We start from the raw sequence: 18,111 nt of genomic DNA, 5'->3' as shown, positions 1-18,111 counted from the left end.
AGGGTTCAAGCCCCTTGGATTTCTTGGTAAACAGCCACTATTTTCATCTTGTCAGTGGCATTTCAGGACGCTGTTTAATTAGGGTACTGGACGTCAGTGTCAGTTCGAGGGTTTGTGCTTTTGTTCCTCTGGGCTCTTTCATTTTCGGCACATGAGGATTTTGTTTTGTATACAATGCAGTGGTTTCTCTTGCTCTCTGATGATGGGTTCAAAATTAAAGGCACATCTGGCTTTGGTGCGGGCTGATCCAGGATTATGTTGTGACTGATGTCTGTTAGTTACTTGTACATTTTTTTTTGATCTTTGCAAGGGGAAAACGACAAGTAACGCGTTTTATATAATTAATTTAAATTTGTTAAAGGTTTTCATGTTCAGGATAAACAGTTTTTTCAACCTTGGGTGGAAATACTTGCAGCAGTTTTTTGCTAAGGGTGACCGTGTTTCACCTCGAGACAACTGTTGCATGCCACATTATTTTGTTTGTGAAAACATTTCAAAATTGAATTAACTGATACAAATTTAAAATTGGTTGTGTATCTACTATGCCCCAGGTTCGGTAAATAAACAATTATTTTTAAAAACCGTTTTTGTGTTCTGTGTCTTCTGTATCTGTGTTGTTACACACCAGCTTTCAGTTCATATTTGACAGACATGCTAGTGCTCCTTGGAGAAAGCATGCCCAGGAAACATGTCTGTACTTTGTGTATCTCTCCAACTGAGGATGAGATCTGCTGTGGCCTAGTGAGTAAGCAGTTGTGCTGCCAACCCAAAGGCACATTTCAACTGGGAAGAGAAACGTTGCACTCAGTCTCCTGGCTGGTGGATGTGGGAAGACCCTCAACAAGATGGATCAGCAGACAATGACTGCAGCCGTGAGCTCAAAGACACCAGACATTGGAGGATGACCCAGAACTGGGCAGTGTTCTGTGGTCCGTGGGTTCGCTGCTGGTGGGAGCTGACTCCACGGCAGCTAATGTCACCGCTGTCCACAAGGTGCTGCGATGTTCTAATGTGGTTCCCGGTGCTTTATGGGGCCTCATTTCCCTCCCCTTGGCATCCCCATCAGCCTCATGGTGCAGTGAGGAGACGTTGGAAAGGGACCAGAGGTGTTCACCCTGCTTTCTCCCTGGACTCTGCTGCTCCTGTTGTAGGAGACAGCTGTCAAAGGGGCCCCTAGCAGAAAATCTTGCTTTCATGTTTGAATCCTGACAGAACAGGAGTATCCTTCCGTTTGCTTATCCATTTATTTATTTTTTAAAATATACTGCATAATACATTTCTTTTGAGTTGGAACATAGTGTGCTACTAATAATGATTTAAATAACTTAGCCCAGAAGAATGTTTACAAAGTGTGAGTATCACTATCATTGCAAATAGTATTTTACATTTTTATTGCAGAAATTATCCTGGGGTGATCAATAAAAACTCCTTTGTAAATAATAATCTTAAATTACTTACCTCCACCCACAGTTGGCAGGTTATTTTGGAAAATCAATTAGAAATTAGAATCTCTCAAAGGAGAGGATTCTTTTATTTAGGAACTTGTTTGATTTGGTTTTTTAATTAAGCGGGGGTGACATCCACTTCCTAAATAACGTGCCTCCGGAAACCCTGTGAATTTTGAAAAATGTCGATGGTTGTGGAGGGGCTTCAGGCCTTTCGTTCGTTGTGCTTGACTCAGGCAGTGAACAGCAATAACAAGTCAAGCATGTGGTTATGCATACAGTGACACAAACTTAAGTCCAGCTCAGCTATCTATAGCTAGCTATATTTTGTGCGTGTACCGTCAAATCAGATCTGACTGGTACAGGAGGAGATTGCTCTTCCTTCTCCAGCAGAGCATCTGGTGGATTTGACCCGCATACTCTGGGATTGCAGTGCAGCTTCTTGCCACTAGGCCACCAGAGCTCCCTTATCTCTAGTATATTCTTTAGGTGTATTATGTAACCTCTCTTAGCCTCAGTCACTTAGGCTTTAAACATCTGAGCAGCCAGGGCTCCGAATTGGTTCATTCTGTTCAACCTTTTGCAGAGAATGTGCATTTTTATCCCCGAGAAATGGATCCAGAATCTACAGTTTAACAAAATCCTCAGGTAATTCTTAAGGATCATGTTTTTGAAATACAGATTCTAATGAAAAATATCTAGGGAGATATACTGTAATCCCAAAGGCGGATGGTTTGAATCTACCGACTCCTCAGCAGGAGAATGGGCTCTCTCGCATGTAATTTATTGCCTGGGAAAACCTGGCAGACAGTTTGCTAAAGGTTAGTTCCAACTAACACACAACAACGGGGTGGAAAGAGACGTTTAGTCTATGGCCATACCACCCTGAACGTGCCTGATCTCGTCTGCTCTTGGAAGCTATGCAGGGTGGGTCCTGGTTAGTACTCGGAAGGGAGAAAGAGCCATGTAAAGCTTTGAGCAATTGTTCTGTGCTATAGTTCTAGTCATTGAGACAAATTAGAAAGAAATATGCATCGTTATGGAAATGATCTTTTACTGTGGTGGTAGGGAGATATTTAAGCCTGCTAATGATTTAAGCCTGATGGGGCACCGAAATAGACATGTATTCTTTCAGTTACTGTTTTTGTTTGAGTTTCCAGAACTGATTGATTGCTGTCCAGTTGGAACCAATTCATAGCTGACCCTCCAGCGGGTTTTTAGAGATTGTAAACTGCACTGGTGCAGACTGTCCATCCTTCACCCCCAGGGCAGCTAGTGGATTTGAATCACCTGCCTTTGGTTTGGCAGTGCAATTCCTTAGACATTAGGCCAAAGAGCTCAAAAGGGTGCGTGTGTGTGTATATATATATATACTTTTTAAATAAACATTATCAAGGATGAACATAGGCTTATTTCCCCCATAGATTTAAAAAATCTGTATGGATACTTAATCATATACGTCGTTGTGATTGTTATATGCCATTGATAACGGAGGCGTGTGTGGCTTGTAGATATTCAGAGGCAGCAAATCACACAGGACGATACGGCCCATCTTTTTGCTGCACATCAGCTGGTGAATTTCAACCGCCTGCCTTAGGATTGGCAGTGCAACTTCTTACCACTAAGCCATCAGATACCAGATAATTTACCAACATTAATGCTAAACTACCCCCTCGTCCCCCCAAAGCAACCCCAAGCCACTGCCTTCAGGGCATTCGGACTCGTAGTGACACCCCCCCAACCCAGCCCATCGGTTTCCAAGGCTGTAAATCCGTTCAGGACGGGACTGCCCATTTTTCTCCTCTGCACTAACTGATGGATGCCAACTGCTGACTTTGCCTCTATGTTAAAGGAAGTGCTATTAAAAGGTTAAAAAATAAAGCAGGATTAGAAGTGTTCGTGGTTAGGAAAAAGGGATTATTAACGAAAAGACTTGGCAAGTCCTGGTACATGTGCAGGTGCGCGTTGGGCACTTAACTGTGGCTGAGACGTTCTCGGAGCACTGTTTGCACGAATGAGTGTGTGCACGGACCAATGAAAGGCTCCAGTCATTGAAGATGTTGCTCTTTTTTTTTTAAAAATAAAATTTTTATCTTCACTGGTTTCCTAAAAATACTGCTCCGCTTTAGGACTGACCCTGTGAGTCGGAATTAAGCCGCATTTGCGATGCACCAGGCACTGGGTTTGGACCATCGACTCTCCTTTGCCCATTGTGGAAGTGTCCACGTGCTGGCCACTGCAGCCACACTGCCCTTCGGCCAGGACGCGGTGTAGCGCTGCCACCCGCCACCGATGGGCGCAGAACGTGGACGCAGCGCAGCCGACACTCCCGCCCGGTGTGGGAAGGCGCCGGAAGTCAGCGGCCACGCCTCGCCGGTTGTGCGACTCCCGCCGGAAACCCCGCCGGAAGCCAGGGCCCTTCTAGTCCTCCGGAACATTTCTGCGCGAGCACCATTTCCGGCCGGCCCCTGGGGCGACGGAAGCGGAAGTGCTCTGCGCGCGGCTGGGAAGCGGAGGCTCGGGAGCGGCGGCGGCTGCGGGGCGCATCATGGAGCACGTGACGGAGGGTTCCTGGGAGTCGCTGCCGGTGCCGCTGCACCCGCGGGTGCTGGGCGCGCTGCGGGAGCTGGGCTTCGCGTGCATGACGCCGGTGCAGGTACCGGAGCCGGCCGGGCACGGGGCCCGCCTTTCCCCGCGGGCGGAGGGAGCGAGCGGGTGCCTCTGTTACGGGTACAGCCGGCAGGTGATGGGGACCCACTGTCCTCCCTCCGGTCCTGGCCTTGTCGCGTCTTCTAGCTTTGAGACCTTGGGCAAATGACTTTCTCTCTCTGCTTAATTTTCTTTCTGTGATGAAAATAATGTCACCTGCCTCCCAGATTTCTCGCAGGGATTAGATTAGATTTCACGTTAGTCTGTGGGTTAAATGAAACGCCCTCACTCACTCACAGTACTGTCCAGCCCGAACCGACCCACAAAAGCTGACCCTTTAGCAGCTTTTCCAGACGGGGAGGAGATCGCCCACCCTTTTCCCGTGTAGCAGCTGATGGATGCCAATTGACAGGTGACACCTCCTCTGAGCTGTTACCATCAAAGCTCCCTCCGGTCCAGGCCGTCGGAGTTAACTCAGTTTCTTCCTTTAGTTAAGAAATAGTCTGTGTCCGCTGGTACTTTTCTAGCTGCTGATACACAGATTAAAGGATTTAGCAGCCAGCCAAAAAGTGGTGTTTCATACCCCTCGGCGTCTTCATGGGAGAAAAACTAGGCAGCTTGCTCTTAAGAGATCTGCGGCCTCAGCTCGTATGGAATCTGCTCTGTAGGGTCGCTGTGAGCTAGGTGGATTAGATGGCTCTGTTTTGATTTGACCGCGAATGGTCTCCATTCATGAACATTATATTCCTAGTGTGGGAAAGAGCAAGGATTAAAGGGTCAGAGTGTCAGCTGGTGAAGAGTGAGGAAGGAGCTGATGGGAGAGCGGGGATGAGGAGGTACGGGGTAAGAGGAACGGTAGAGTGTTGCAGGGAAGCTCACTCCAAGGAAGCGTCGTGGAGCCCAGACCCCCATGAAATTGTGGGGCAGCATGTGCTGGCTAGAGCAAATACCCTAAGGCTGAAAGTGAGCTTTGCCAAGGAAAATTGGTGCCTTTGAGCTGTGGTGCTGGAGAAGAGTATTGAATGTACCATGGACTGCTAGGAGAACAGGTTCATCCTGGAGAGGGTTAAACCAGGCTGCTCCTTGGAGGCAAGGATTCTGGGGCTTCGTCTGACATACTTTGGACATGTTGTAAGGAGAGACAGGTCCTTGGAGAAGGACATCATGCTTGGTAGGGTGGAGGGACAGTGCAGGAGAGGAAGACCTTCTATGAGGTGGATTGATTCAGTGACTGGGGTAATCGAGATGGGTGTGTCAGAGGCAGTGAGACAGGCACAAGACAGAGCAGAGTTTAGGGCTGTTGTACATAGGGTCGCTATGAGTCGCAAGCGACTCGACGGCACATAACAACAGCCTTTGCTTGGCCATGCAAGTCCGTACCCACCAGGCCGTGAGAGCTCCCTGTAAAGAACAAGTAGACCAAAATTGTAAGGCTGAAAGAAATTGTCTCCAGAGTTTACCACATGTCCCTGGGGCCCACAGATGTCTCCTCCACTGAGTTCCTTTAGCCTTACCTGTGGGTTCACAACGTTCTCTAACCAGCTGATTTGCAATCCCCCTCTAGTCTGCGACGATCCCTCTGTTCATGAGAAACAAAGATGTAGCCGCAGAAGCGGTGAGTATCTGGTGGAAGCGGGCCTCCCCGCGTGCACCCTGCCAAAATGATCTTCGGGAAAAATAAGACCCAAACTGTTTCCCCTGCACTGTAGGTCACGGGCAGTGGGAAGACCCTGGCGTTTGTCATTCCCATCCTGGAAATTCTCCTGAGAAGGGAGGAGAAGTTAAAGAAGAGTCAAGTGAGTAACCTAGAGATTTTGATTTATTTTATTCATGTATCATATGGAATGGGGAGGTGAGTAAGAAAGCAGAGAAAACTGGGGCAAAGTGTATGTCCAGGCAGCTCGAATTGTTTGTGACAGTTAGGCTCTGTGCAGTTCTTACAGGCTGGGAATTGGTGGAGGCCCAGAGGCACAGAGGAAGTCTTAGGGACAATGGTTTAAATCACTTTGTTGTTGACTGCAGGGTTGGCTATTTGAATCCACCAGCTGAAACTAGCTTGCTTTAGTGGTGCATTGGTTAAAACACTTGACTATGAACCGAAGCTCAGTGAGCTGACCCACCCACTGCTTTGAGGGGGGCAAAGAGGAGGCAGTGACTTCTGTAGGTAACGTCCCTGGAAACTTCTAGAGCAGTCCTACCCTGACCTGCAGGGTCACTGTGGTTTGGAATTGACTTGGCCCAGTGGAAATGAACCAGGCTGGATTCCTGTGAGCCGCAGTCCTCCTGCTTTCCCTTGGTGTCTCCAGCTCATGAATTCTGCGTTCAGCATACGTTGATTCATTTACCGTAAACCCGTGGCCAGTAGTGCTCTAAGTTGAGTGTACGTGAGCTCTGCTTTTTCATCTTTAAGACACATCACAGACTTCTTGCATTTAGGAAACTAGATAGCATTTAAGCACTATGCCTGTGGGGCCATCATAGACAGTGAAATCACCAACAAAAGCCACAGAAATGCCACAAGCATGGCATGAAGTTCATAGAGAGAAGGACATTTGTTCACCGTCAGAGAGCTGAACCAAGGAGGCTGGAAATACAGATGTCTGTTGACCAATTTTTCACTGCTCCGGGCACATCTACAAATTAATATGGAAGTACTGATTTTGGGGTTTCAAACACAGTAGTTGTGTTGTCAGGCGAGTTCTTGGATGGAATTTGTGAGTGATGGGACCCGGCAGTGGGGAGCACGCCCTGGGAGTGCTGCGGCTTCACTGGAGTCTGGACTCCGTGGTGGCCTGGGACAGGAGGGGAGGAGCGGAGAGGTGCGTGGTCAGCTCTGCAGCTGGGCCCCACGCATCTTGTCATTCCCCTCCTTGGGCAGGTTGGAGCCATAATCATCACACCCACCCGGGAGCTGGCTGTTCAGATAGACGAGGTCCTGTTGCACTTCACAAAGCACTTCCCTCAGTTTAGGTAAGTGGAGTGCCGTCGCCCTGCTGAGCTGGAGTGTTGCTTTCATTGATCTACTCAAGGACCTGTGTTTGTTTCAGCCAGATTCTTTGGATCGGAGGCAGGAACCCTGGAGAAGATGTCGAGAGGTTCAAGGCACAAGGGTATGTATGTCTGGTAGCTCTTGCCCTCTCGTCTATGTCTGCTCTCAATGCCAATCAAAACCGAAGCTACTGACCAAGTAATTCTGACTCTCAGTGGTCCTTTAAGGCAGAGCAGACCTACTACGTGGTGGCTTACAATTCTGACTTCACCCTGTAGGACAGAGCTGACCTGCTTCATGGTGGCCCATAATTCTGACTCTCAGTGGCCCTCTCAGTGCCCTGTGGCTACTCTCAGACTGTAAATCTTCATGGAAGCGGCTGGTCCCGTCTTTCCCCCAAAGAGTGGTGGGTGGTTTTGAGTTCCTGCTCTTGTGACATCTGAGTGGTTTAATCACTGTGGCACCAGGGCTTTTCACTCTTACTGTTGAATCCAAGAGGCATTAACGCATCAGCTGGGCCTCCCAGTAACCCACGTAGACTTTCACAGCTAGCCATCACTGGATCAGTTCCGACTCCTGCACGCTGTGCGTGTCAGGGTGGAACCAAGCCCTGGAGTGTTTTCAGTGTTTCAGTGGTTGCTTAGAAGCAGGGTTGCCAGGCCTTTCTTCTGAGGGACCTCTGGTGGACTGGAACTGCCAGGGCTCCAGTTCGTAGCTCACAGCTGAAGTGTTTGCACCCCTCAGGGGCTAGTAACCATCCTCTCCTCCCCACAATGGCTTCTCTGCAGACCAGCCTCTCCTGTTGATGTGCCTGTTCCTTCCCATAAGTGCCTTAATGAACATACACCGTTGGCTGACTCGTGTCCCTGGCAGAGGGGAAGTTTGGGGGTGACTGTGTGTGGGCCTTAAGGCCAAGCTGAACTTCTCAGCCTTGCAGTTGTCTCCTAAAAGGACCCATAGCAAACAAACAACTGAGTGGATATGGTTTGTTTCCAGTAAATGTCCCTACAAGGGCAGGATTTGGACCAGGGCCTTTCAGTCCCAGCCTAGAACCCAGATCCTGGGGAGTCTTCCCTTTCCATCCCTCAGGTGATCGGGGGGTGGGAGGAAAGTCCCTGGAGAAGGACCTCATGGCTGGTAGAAGGTCAGTGAGAGAGAAGCAGACCCTCCCCTGATGGATTGACGGAGTGGTTACAACAGGGGCTCAAGCCTGGCACCCTGTGAGGAGATCGCAGGGCAGGGCACTGTTCGATTCTGTTATACTCGGCTTGCCGTGAGGCCGAACCGACTGGACGGTCCCTACTGACAACGGGAGAGCCCAGATCTGTGTCCTTGGCAGCCCCCTCGGCCCAGGTGTGGGACAGCTCTCTGAAAGGACGTGGATGATGGGGGGGGGCGGATATGCACGTGGCACTGTCGGTCAGCATTGCCCATGCGCTCGCCGTCCAGAGCGTGCAGCCATGTCCCTTTCCCTCCAAAGTGGGAACATCATCGTGGCGACCCCGGGCCGCCTGGAGGACATGTTCCGCAGGAAGGCCGAGGGGCTGGACTTGGTCAGCTGTGTGAAGAGTCTGGACGTCCTGGTGCTGGACGAAGCCGACCGCCTTCTGGACATGGGCTTTGAGGCAAGGTACGTGACTTTGGCGTCCCTGGCTTGGGGAGGGTGGGGAGAGTGGTGGAGGAGGAAACTGGAAGTGAACGCTGCCCTCGCTCAGGTCTCACCGCTCTCGAGGTGACCTGGCTCCCGGCGCCCCTGTGGGATACAGCAGACCTTGCCCATGGCTTCAGAGCTATAATCTCAGAGCCCCTGGGACTCAGTGCCTGTTGTGTGGGGCTGCTAACCAGAAGGTCAGTGGTTTGAAGCCAACAGCTGCTCCGAGGCAGAAAATGGGCAGGCAGTCTCCTCTGTAAAGAATCTCAGCATTGGGAACCTGATGGAAGGAGCCACGCATTGGGATTGGCTCAGGAGCAGCAGGTCTGGATTTTGGTTTTAATCTTCATCTGAAGAAGCTCGCTGTTTGCCCAAGGAATGACAAGTCATCGAACCACTGACCGTCACTGGTGTCCCGTCCAGCCTTTCTGACATCTGTTTGGCAGTCTGTGAGGGCCGTCAGTGGTGGGATGCCTGCTTTCCCTGCAGGAGAGCCCCTAGCTCACTTTCCGTAGGGGAGACCGAGTGTGAAGCTACACAGCTCTCCTTAGCTTCCAGACGGAGGTGCCCGAGAAGGGCAGCCTGGCAGCCTTTCTGAGAAGTGGCCAGTAGGCAGGCAGTGGTGTCCACAGTGTGCTCCCCACTGGTGGGGGCGCCCGGCTGGTGGGGCTGCCCTGCTGTTTGGTCCACCAGCCAAGGGCTAAGCTGGAGCCTTCTCTTTCCAGCATCAACACCATCCTGGAGTTGTTGCCAAAGCAGAGGAGAACAGGCCTCTTCTCGGCCACTCAGACGCAGGAAGTGGAGAACTTGGTGCGCGCTGGCCTTCGGAACCCCGTGCGCATCTCCGTGAAGGAGAAGGGCGTGGCTGCCAGCAGCACCCAGAAAACCCCGTCCCGCCTGGAGAACTACTACATGGTGAGTACCAGCTGTCCTTCACGGCGATCCCCGCCGGCCGGGGCTGCAGGGGGCAGTGCACATGCCTAGGCCGCCTGGGTTCTGGGAAGCACAGCGCTGGAAGGCTGACCTGTGACGTGGTTTAATACGCATCTGGGGCAGAGCCTGGGCGTACGGCCTGACTTGTTGAATGAATAAGTCAGCGTGGGCACCAAGGACGCTTCTCTTGGCCTCATGTTGTCAAACACCCAGTGTGTCAGGTAGCAGCCGCGGTTTCTCGCAAGGCCCCAGGCCCGGCAGATGTATTCTGTCCTGAATCACAGAGGGGCACCGCTGCACATGTGGGGAAGGAGAATCTCGGGCGAGAAGTGCTGTGGGGGAAGACTGCTGATTGGTCAGCTGTCTGCCCCAGCTTGCCTGTATCTTGGTCTCCGTCTGGGAACGCCTGATTTTATGCTGACAGACTCTTGTCAGGTTCCCTGGCGTCTGTGGCAACAGAATGACCCTAGAGGACAGAGAACTGCCTCACAGTGTTTCCCAGGCTGCAACTTTTTATGGAAGCAGAGTGCCCTAGTTTTCTCCCTTGTGAGTGAGATTTTTATTGTTTTAGTTTATAGAATTGAAATTGACCCATAGCTGACCTTTGAGCGGGTTTCAGAGACGGTAAGTCTCATGGGAGGAGGTTGCCTATCTTTTCCCCTTGGAGCGGCTTGTGGATTCAAACCATGTGCCTTTGGGTTGTCATCACAGCTCCTTACTAGTTGGTCACCAGAACTCCCTGTGGGGCAGTTGGGGACTGACAGGAGCACTTAATTGGGTGAGAGACCAGTGTCTTGCCTTAGAGGTCTCTTACACGACTGTGTACCTTCCTCTCTGGAGCTGGCTTTGCCAAGGAACCTGACCACGACCATTGACGAGAGGCTCCAGGGGACCTCTCAGTGATGTGGGTTCTGGGGACCAGTCCCAGACCTGCTGAATTAGAATCTACGCTGCCGGAGAACCGGCTTTTTAAAAATTGGTCCTGGACATACTTGTACATCAGCATTTTTTATAATAGTTGAAAAGTAGAAAGAGCTGAGTAAATGAACTGTGGTGATAGTACAATGAAGTGTCGTTGAGATAAACAGTGAAGTGAAGTTGTAATATGGACTGTGGTCCAAGTGAGCCTTGAATTCGCTGTGCTGTGTGAACCGGCCAGATGAAAAGGACAGATACCGTAGATTCCACTTACAGGACGTATGTAGGATAAAAGCCATTGCCATCAATTGTCCCGACTCGTAGTGTCCCTATAGTGGAGATCAGAACTGTCCCATAGGATTTCTGAGGTTGTGAACCTTTATGGAAGCCCGTCTCCTGCAGGGTGGCTGGTAGATTGAAGCCACTAGTCTTAGTAGACCAGTGTTTAACTCACCATGCCACCACAGCTCCTTCATAGGATCCCTCTGCCCTTGACCTCATTCCAACACCTGTGAATCCTGCAGTGAGTTTTCAGAGCTGTAAATCTTAAACAAAAGGCTGGCCGTTTGAATCCACCAGCTACTCCGAGGGAGAAAACGGTCAAGTTTTCTGATAAGCATTTTACCACAATTTTAAAAAAAACAAATAAAAGACTTCATTTACAAATAACCCCATCTACCCTGGAGGTTGACATGTTGTGGCTGTGATAGTACTTGTCTGACGGTTACGGTAGATGACTGTTCTTCCCTGCTACGTGATTGTGTGACGAAAATGAACTCTAGAGGCAGCAGTGCCCTTTGACGTGTGGGCTCTGTGCAGCTGATGGGCGTTTGCCTAAAGCCTGGCCCACTTAGGCTGAAAATCAGGTGCCTTCCCAGCGAAGACTGAAAATGACAAGGGTTTCTCGGCATCGTGGTCCATTTGCGTGCTCATACCTGATTAGTTTGCCCCTCATTTTGTAGGTATGTAAGGCCGATGAGAAATTTAACCAGCTCATACATTTTCTCCGAAATCATAAGCATGAAAAACACCTGGTGTTCTTCAGGTAAGCCCCTGGGTGCAGGGGGGGGGGGTTCAGGTGGATCAGGGGCCACTGGACTTCGACTCTCCTTGGAGCGAGCCTGTCAGAAATCATCTGACTGCAAATCGCATTAAGCTCAACCCTTGTCTCGTAACTCATCTAGTTACTGTGATTCCAGCTCCTGGCAACGTCATGTGTCAAAGCTGTGCACCAAAGGGGTTTCTTTTCTTCCAAATTTTCATTATGATTTAAGCAAAAATTGAGTAAATTATGATTTTCCATTTAGCAGTTTGCACACAAGCCCTTGATATCGATAGCATCGCTCGTCCCACTCCCCCCCTGTGTTTGGCGTTTCCATCCCTCCTCTGGCCTTCTTCCTGAGCTGGTGCAGCTCTTTGATCTCACGCGGTTGGTTATGCTGAGGACTACCTCCCTGCAGTTACTGAGCTAACGGGCCTGCCTGTTGTTTGCCTGGAAAGGGACGTCTGTCAGGTTTTTCAGAAGTTAATTAGCAGGTCTGTCTGTCAGGCTCCCCTCAGTGAACTCAAGACCTCTGACGTTTGGGTTAGACACCCAGCTTGTTTTAACTCAGAAAGCTCTGGTGGCCTAGGGGGTAGAGAGTTGCACTGCCAACTCAAAGGTGAGTGGTTCCTATCCACCAGCTTCTCTGTGGGAGAAAGATGAACAGTTTCCTCCTGTGCAGTTTGCAGCCTCTGGCAACCCCCTAGAGGGTCGGCCGTGAGTCGATTCTCCTGTTAAAGGTCCAGCGGTGGGCCGTCCTGGTCTGGTTCAGGCCTCGCCGTGCCAAGGCCAGTGTATCCGTATGATCCCTGGCGGTGATCTCATGCACTGCCACCAGACATGTCATGGATGCTGGCCGGTGGCTCTGAAGTGGAACAACATTCAGTTTAGAAGCTTCTGAACTGAGACTAGGAAGAAAGGCCTGGTGGAAATCTGCCACTACAACCTCATGACCACAAAAGTACGGGGTCACCTTGATGGAGGCCAGTGTGGTGGCAGCCAGCTCTGCCTCTCTCTGTCCCTAGACCCTTCCTCCTGTCGTGAAGGGTCCAGGTGACCCCGTGTCCCTTCCACTCTCACAGCACCTGCGCCTGCGTGGAGTACTACGGGAAGGCCCTGGAGGCCCTGGTCAAGGGCGTGACGGTCATGTGCATTCATGGCAAGATGAAGTTCAAGCGCAACAGGATCTTCATGGACTTCCGCAAGCTGCAGAGGTGAGCCAGCCTGGGAGAGTGCAGCTCCTGACCGGCACCCACTTAGCCGCTTCCCTGGGTTAAACCGGGAGAGAGGAGGCAGGCAGGCTGCTCGCGTGACGGTGCCCAGCCTGTGGCCCTTCTGCTCCTGTCTCTCAGCAGCTGGGAGTTGGAACCAGCTCGTGGCGCTGGGTTTGCTGGGGGCCGTTCTGCTCTGGTCTGTCGGCCGTCGGGAGTTGGAACCAGTGGGGCGGTGCTGGGGTCACTTTGCCTGACTTCTCATGTAACAGCACATGATGATACAAGCCTTCATCCACTGTCCTAACCCTTCCTTCCTGTGACTCTGATGAACGCCTAGTTAGTGCACCTTCCTGCTAAGCCGTGAGCTGCATGGGCACAGAGGGCTGTGGTTCCCCCTAGATTCACAGTGCTGGGTCCAGTGGGGCCTTGGGCACTGGGTGTTGTATATGTACCCAGAGCAGAGCACATGGAACGCAGCAGTCTCGTTGGGGTGGGAGGTCTCCAGATTTCCAGGCTGGCCTTCGGTGACGGTTGAGTCAGTCATCATTCGTCTCTCCCAGCCGCTGACCATGAGCTCTATTTAAAGCTCCACTTAAAGACTGTCTTGGGAGACAGTCTACTGTAACATAAATGGAGACAAAACCCAGGCACCTGCCTCCTCTCGTGGGTCCCATCTCACGGTGGTGCCGTGGGCCTTGCAGGAGCCCCGTAGGGTTTCCGAGGCCGTGATCAGTACCGGAGCCGACTGCCACCCGTTCTCTCAGCAGCCCAGTGCTCAGCCCACTGAACCACCAGAGGAAAACTGCACTTGGGTTTTGAAATGGCTACAAGTGGATCCAACTCCACTTTTAACAGAAATGTTCTCATTTTTAAAATGCCCTCGGTGTATTTGCACCATTTCTCTGGGGGTTTGTGATGGTGGTGGTGGTGGTGGCTGGTAGGGGCCACTGAGTGGTTTTGTGGGACCCTGTAAACAGCAGGTGGGAGCCATGCCCTGGGGACCTGGGGCAGGTGTGCGGAGCCCTGGGGATGGACCTTGTTGTTAGTAGACACTCAGTTCTGGGCGGGGAAGCCATGCATCTGGGCTGCAGCCAGCCATCCACATCTGTAAGGACAGGCCGGCACCCATGAGCCGGCGACCTGCTCAGCCGGCTATTCTCGTCTCCCAGTGGCATCCTGGTGTGCACGGACGTCATGGCCCGCGGAATCGATATTCCCGAAGTGAACTGGGTTTTGCAGTACGACCCCCCCAGCAATGCAAGGTACGTCCCCCCTTGGTAAGACCTTGCCCTGCAGTGAGGAGCCTGAACTGCAGATGGGCGAGTCCGGAGGAAGGTAAACAGAGTGATGCTTAGCCCAGCTTTATTTTAAGCCTCCAGCAGGTGAGCAGTGCATGGGATGATTCTGTTCTGAAGGCCTGTGCAGCCACTAGACATGCTTCCAAATACGTTTACGCTGTTTTCTTAAGTTCTTGAAGAAATGCATATTCAAATGGGCAAAGTCAGATATGGAAGCGTAATACATTTTTCTAGTGTGTGCTGTATATCTTTTATATACATATAAACGTGTGCATTCACAACATATGCTTCCAAACGGGAAAATATCCGTAAGCACAAACTTTCGAGTGATGAGACCATTCAGTTCTGGGTGACAGGCTTTCAGGCTTCAGTCTGTGCCTCACCCATTTCATTATTTGTGTCGGTCCCTGCTTAGGAGCATGGCCCAGACGACTGGTCAGGTAGAAGGGGTCACTCTGACAAGTTCACATTCAGGATCTTGTAGAGCATCGTGCCTGGTCTGTGGTGCAGCCACATCTCACTTTACTGAGCTTTTCTTTATTGCGATTGGCCGGCACTGAGTTTTCTTTGTGCGACGTGAAGGCCTGTGTCACCAGTCTGTTTGTGCCCTTTTCCAGTTGCACGCCCTCCCGTGATGGGTCAGGCGTTCTCACGTCGTTCACACTTTTCCCTGATGTCCCCACACACCTGTTAGGTGTCAGTAGTGTGTCCACTAACTTGTATGTGAGACGCACCAGGAGACCGAGGAATGCTCGTGACTTCTTTACTGCGGTGTTTACTCCGTGGTCTCTGGGTTTGTCTGTATGTGCGTAACCGCCGGCTCTTCTGAGAGCAGTGAGGGGCCTGAGGGGGACAGAGCTGTGGCGAGTCTGGCAACTCCCCCCCTTTTAGAAGCATCCCCTCTTGTCGCAGTGGCTGACCCACGTCCACTCTGTCCACAGTGCCTTTGTGCATCGCTGTGGCCGCACTGCCCGCATCGGCCACGGGGGCAGCGCCCTGGTGTTCCTTCTTCCCATGGAAGAGTCCTACGTCAATTTCCTCGCCATTAACCAGAAGGTGAGCGCTGGGACGGGCAGCCTAGGAAGGGGTCATCAGCAAGCGGGCAGACTTGGGGCCGAGGCGGCAGCTCAGCAGGGCTGGGTCTGAGGGCCAGAGGTCTTCTGAGGCACCATCCAGGGTGGTGACCAGTGCTCGGCCCAGCCGAGGGGCAGTGCTCAGGCCCTCGGACCTGGTACTCCCACATCTGTCATCAGAGATGTAAAATGCCATCTTAAGACTTCCTTTAAAAAAATTTTTTTTTAAATTGAGTACTGAGGGAACTGAATGGTTGTGACCTTGGGTTCGTGGGGGGAGCCTCGGTGGGGCGGTCCCGGCCTGGGGTTGAATGCGTGCTGTGTGTGCAGTGCCCCTTGCAGGAGATGGGGCTCCAGAAGAACACAGCGGACGTGCTCCCCAAGCTGAAGGCCATGGCGCTGGCCGACAGGGCCATGTTCGAAAAGGGCATGAAGGCCTTCGTGTCCTGCGTGCAGGCCTACGCCAAGCACGAGTGCAGCCTCATCTTCAGGCTCAAAGGTGAGTGGGCTTCCCCGAGAACTGTCTCCCCCGGAATCCCAACGCGTGTGGGTCTCCGTCCTCATACCTCTAAGTCCAGGCATACAGATGCATGTTGTGCTTCACAGATACCATTCCTTTTTCTTTTTTCCCCCTCTTCTCTTTCTGGGCTGCAAGAGAGCAAACTGGCCACTTTCTCTTCACTTTACAGTCATTCTCGTATTCATTCTAATGGAAACATACCCTTTAAGTCCTTTGCGTAAAAAGAGGGTCCTGTGAGGAGCCTTGCGTAGTCGGTTCTTGTTGGAGTTTGGCCGCCCTAACAATGATGTTCTGGTTCAACTAGACCTCGATTTTGCCGGCCTGGCTCGCGGCTTTGCCCTCCTCAAGATGCCCAGAATGCCTGAGCTGAGAGGGAAGCAGTTTCCTGACTTCGTGCCCGTGGACGTGAACACAGACACGATCCCGTTCAAAGACAAAGTCAGAGAAAAGCAGAGGCAGAAGCTGCTGGAGGAGAAAAGGAAAGAGAATGCCGAACACGAAGGCAGAAGAAAGTTCACAAAGAACAAAGCTTGGTCCAAGCAGAAGGCCAAGAAGGAAAAGAAGAAGAAGGTGAACGAGAAACGGAAACGGCAAGAGGTAACAGTGTTGTTCCCGTCAGTATGTCTTGTGGAATCCCGGAGGGGAGTGTTGTTTGTGAGCCGAGGGGACAGGATCTCTCATAGGGATTGGAGCTCCATAGTGGCTCTCAGATCTCTGTATTACCTTCTGCCGGGGGCGGGGAGGGTAGTGGGGCGTGCTCAGTGTCGTTGAGTACCGTCCAGGGGTCTTAAAAGGCAGGCAGTCACCCGGGAGGAGCCTGCATTTGAGTTGGCAGTGCACCTCCTTAACCACCGCGGGGCCCCCCGTGCTCCCAGGACGCAGGCTAAGCGGCTCCCGGTGAAAAGCTGCTCATTTCCCAGCTGGCCCGATTTCTGAGCAGTTCAGGCATCTGTTGGTTTCTTTTGCTCGTAGGGCTCTGACATGGAAGACGAGGACATGGAGGAACTTCTTAATGACACAAGACTCTTGAAAAAGCTCAAAAAGGGCAAAATCACTGAGCAAGAATTTGAGAAGGGCTTGTTGACAAGTAGTAAAAGGACAGTGAATGCAGACTTCGGGATGTCGGATCTGGAAGATGACAGCTGATCCCAGAGCCTCCGATGCAAGGTGCTCGAGCACGCGACTGGGGACCTGCAGGGCATACGGGGACTGACTCGGCCTGACCTCTGCTTTCCTGCATGGGGACGTAACAGCCCCTCTCCACAGGCCATCCTGCAGCCTGGGCCAAGTGAGGGGTTTCCTATGTGGGACCGTGTTATCAGAAATAGCCCATCTATCTATATCAGGACACGGCGGAAGACTCAGCCCAGCGCCTTCAAGCTGGAGCGAGCTCCTGGCCTGCCAGCCCTCTGACTTCCAGAGTTTCCACTGAGAAGTGAGAGCGTAATCTAATTGGTTCCCCTTCGTAGGTGAATTTTTTTGGTGCAGTTTCAGTATTCTGTCCTTGTCTTTGACTTTGGAGACTTTGACTATGACGTGTCTTCATGTTCGTCTTCTGGGGTCTAGTCTGTTGTCTCTGAGCTGAATGTGAACACCCTCGTTTTTCCTGATTCCTGGGAGGGTTTGTCTGAGTACGTCTTCCAGTTTTCTCGGGTGTTTTTTTCTCTCTCTTTTCTCCCTGTTCTGGAATTTCAGTCACACATAGGCTGTTTGCTGTTACCCGTGTGATCCTATGTTCCTCCTGTCTTCTCTGCTTTTCCTTTTTGGAAGTTCTCATGGAGGTCCTTGCCTTCTAGTTCACTGAGGCTCTGCTCCATCTCTGTCCTGCTTTTCTGTCCCTGGGACATGTTGAAGATTTCTTCAACATTGGTCGTCTTATTCCAGTTTGGATTTTTACATTTTTCTGTTGATTCGATTTAGAACTGTGTTGGTTGTACCCTCTGTGTCTTGTATTGATTTTTTTTAAAATTTTTATTATTTTTATGTATGTGTGTACTGTCAAATCGGAGCTGACTGGTACAGGAGGAGATTGCCCCTCCTCCAGCGGAGCATCTGATGGATTCAAACCGCGCACCTCTGGGATTGCAGTGCAGCTTCTTGCCACTAGGCCACCAGAGCTCCCTTGTATTGATTTTTTAAATTCTTCTTTTACTCATGTTTTCATTTCTTCCATCATTTGTGACGTCTTCCACACCAATCCTTGGGGCTCCGTGAGAGTGGAGAGTGGAATCCCTTGTGCCTTCCTGCCTCCGGGATACTCGTGTTCTCACGCTGGTCTGTTTCTTCAGGCGGCTTGTTTTGCCTCTTCCTGGGTTTTGAACCTGACTGCTCTTTCCTTGACCTGACGCAGGTTTCTTCTTGGTCTGTAGGAGGTAGCTT

The 18,111-nt window shown here is 51.3% G+C and overlaps 1 protein-coding gene across 1 annotated transcript; it reads left to right on the top strand.

The window, feature by feature from the left end:
• Nucleotides 1-3,993: 3,993 nt before the first annotated feature.
• On the top strand, nt 3,994-16,878 carry DDX55 (DEAD (Asp-Glu-Ala-Asp) box polypeptide 55). The gene is made up of 14 exons (XM_006894632.1): nt 3,994-4,101; nt 5,659-5,709; nt 5,804-5,890; nt 6,973-7,064; nt 7,142-7,204; nt 8,564-8,713; nt 9,460-9,649; nt 11,548-11,630; nt 12,710-12,841; nt 14,011-14,103; nt 15,081-15,195; nt 15,543-15,711; nt 16,037-16,329; nt 16,705-16,878. The coding sequence occupies exons 1-14, from the start codon at nt 3,994-3,996 to the stop codon at nt 16,876-16,878; spliced, it is 1,800 nt and encodes a 599-aa protein (XP_006894694.1).
• Nucleotides 16,879-18,111: the final 1,233 nt, after the last annotated feature.

The sequence above is a fragment of the Elephantulus edwardii genome, unplaced genomic scaffold, assembly GCF_000299155.1.
Source record: "Elephantulus edwardii isolate Elephantulus edwardi_28Jun2011 unplaced genomic scaffold, EleEdw1.0 scaffold00148, whole genome shotgun sequence".
Taxonomy (NCBI): domain Eukaryota; kingdom Metazoa; phylum Chordata; class Mammalia; order Macroscelidea; family Macroscelididae; genus Elephantulus; species Elephantulus edwardii.
This window is presented reverse-complemented; position numbering and strand designations above follow the sequence as displayed.

Coding starts and splice junctions, on each gene's coding strand:
- DDX55 (XM_006894632.1), top strand. CDS start 3,994: ATGGAGCACGTGACGGAGGGTTCCTGGGAGTCGCTGCCGGTGCCGCTG. Junction 7,065..7,141: donor AAGCACTTCCCTCAGTTTAG/GTAAGTGGAGTG, acceptor TGTTTGTTTCAG/CCAGATTCTTTGGATCGGAG. Junction 11,631..12,709: donor AAACACCTGGTGTTCTTCAG/GTAAGCCCCTGG, acceptor CCACTCTCACAG/CACCTGCGCCTGCGTGGAGT.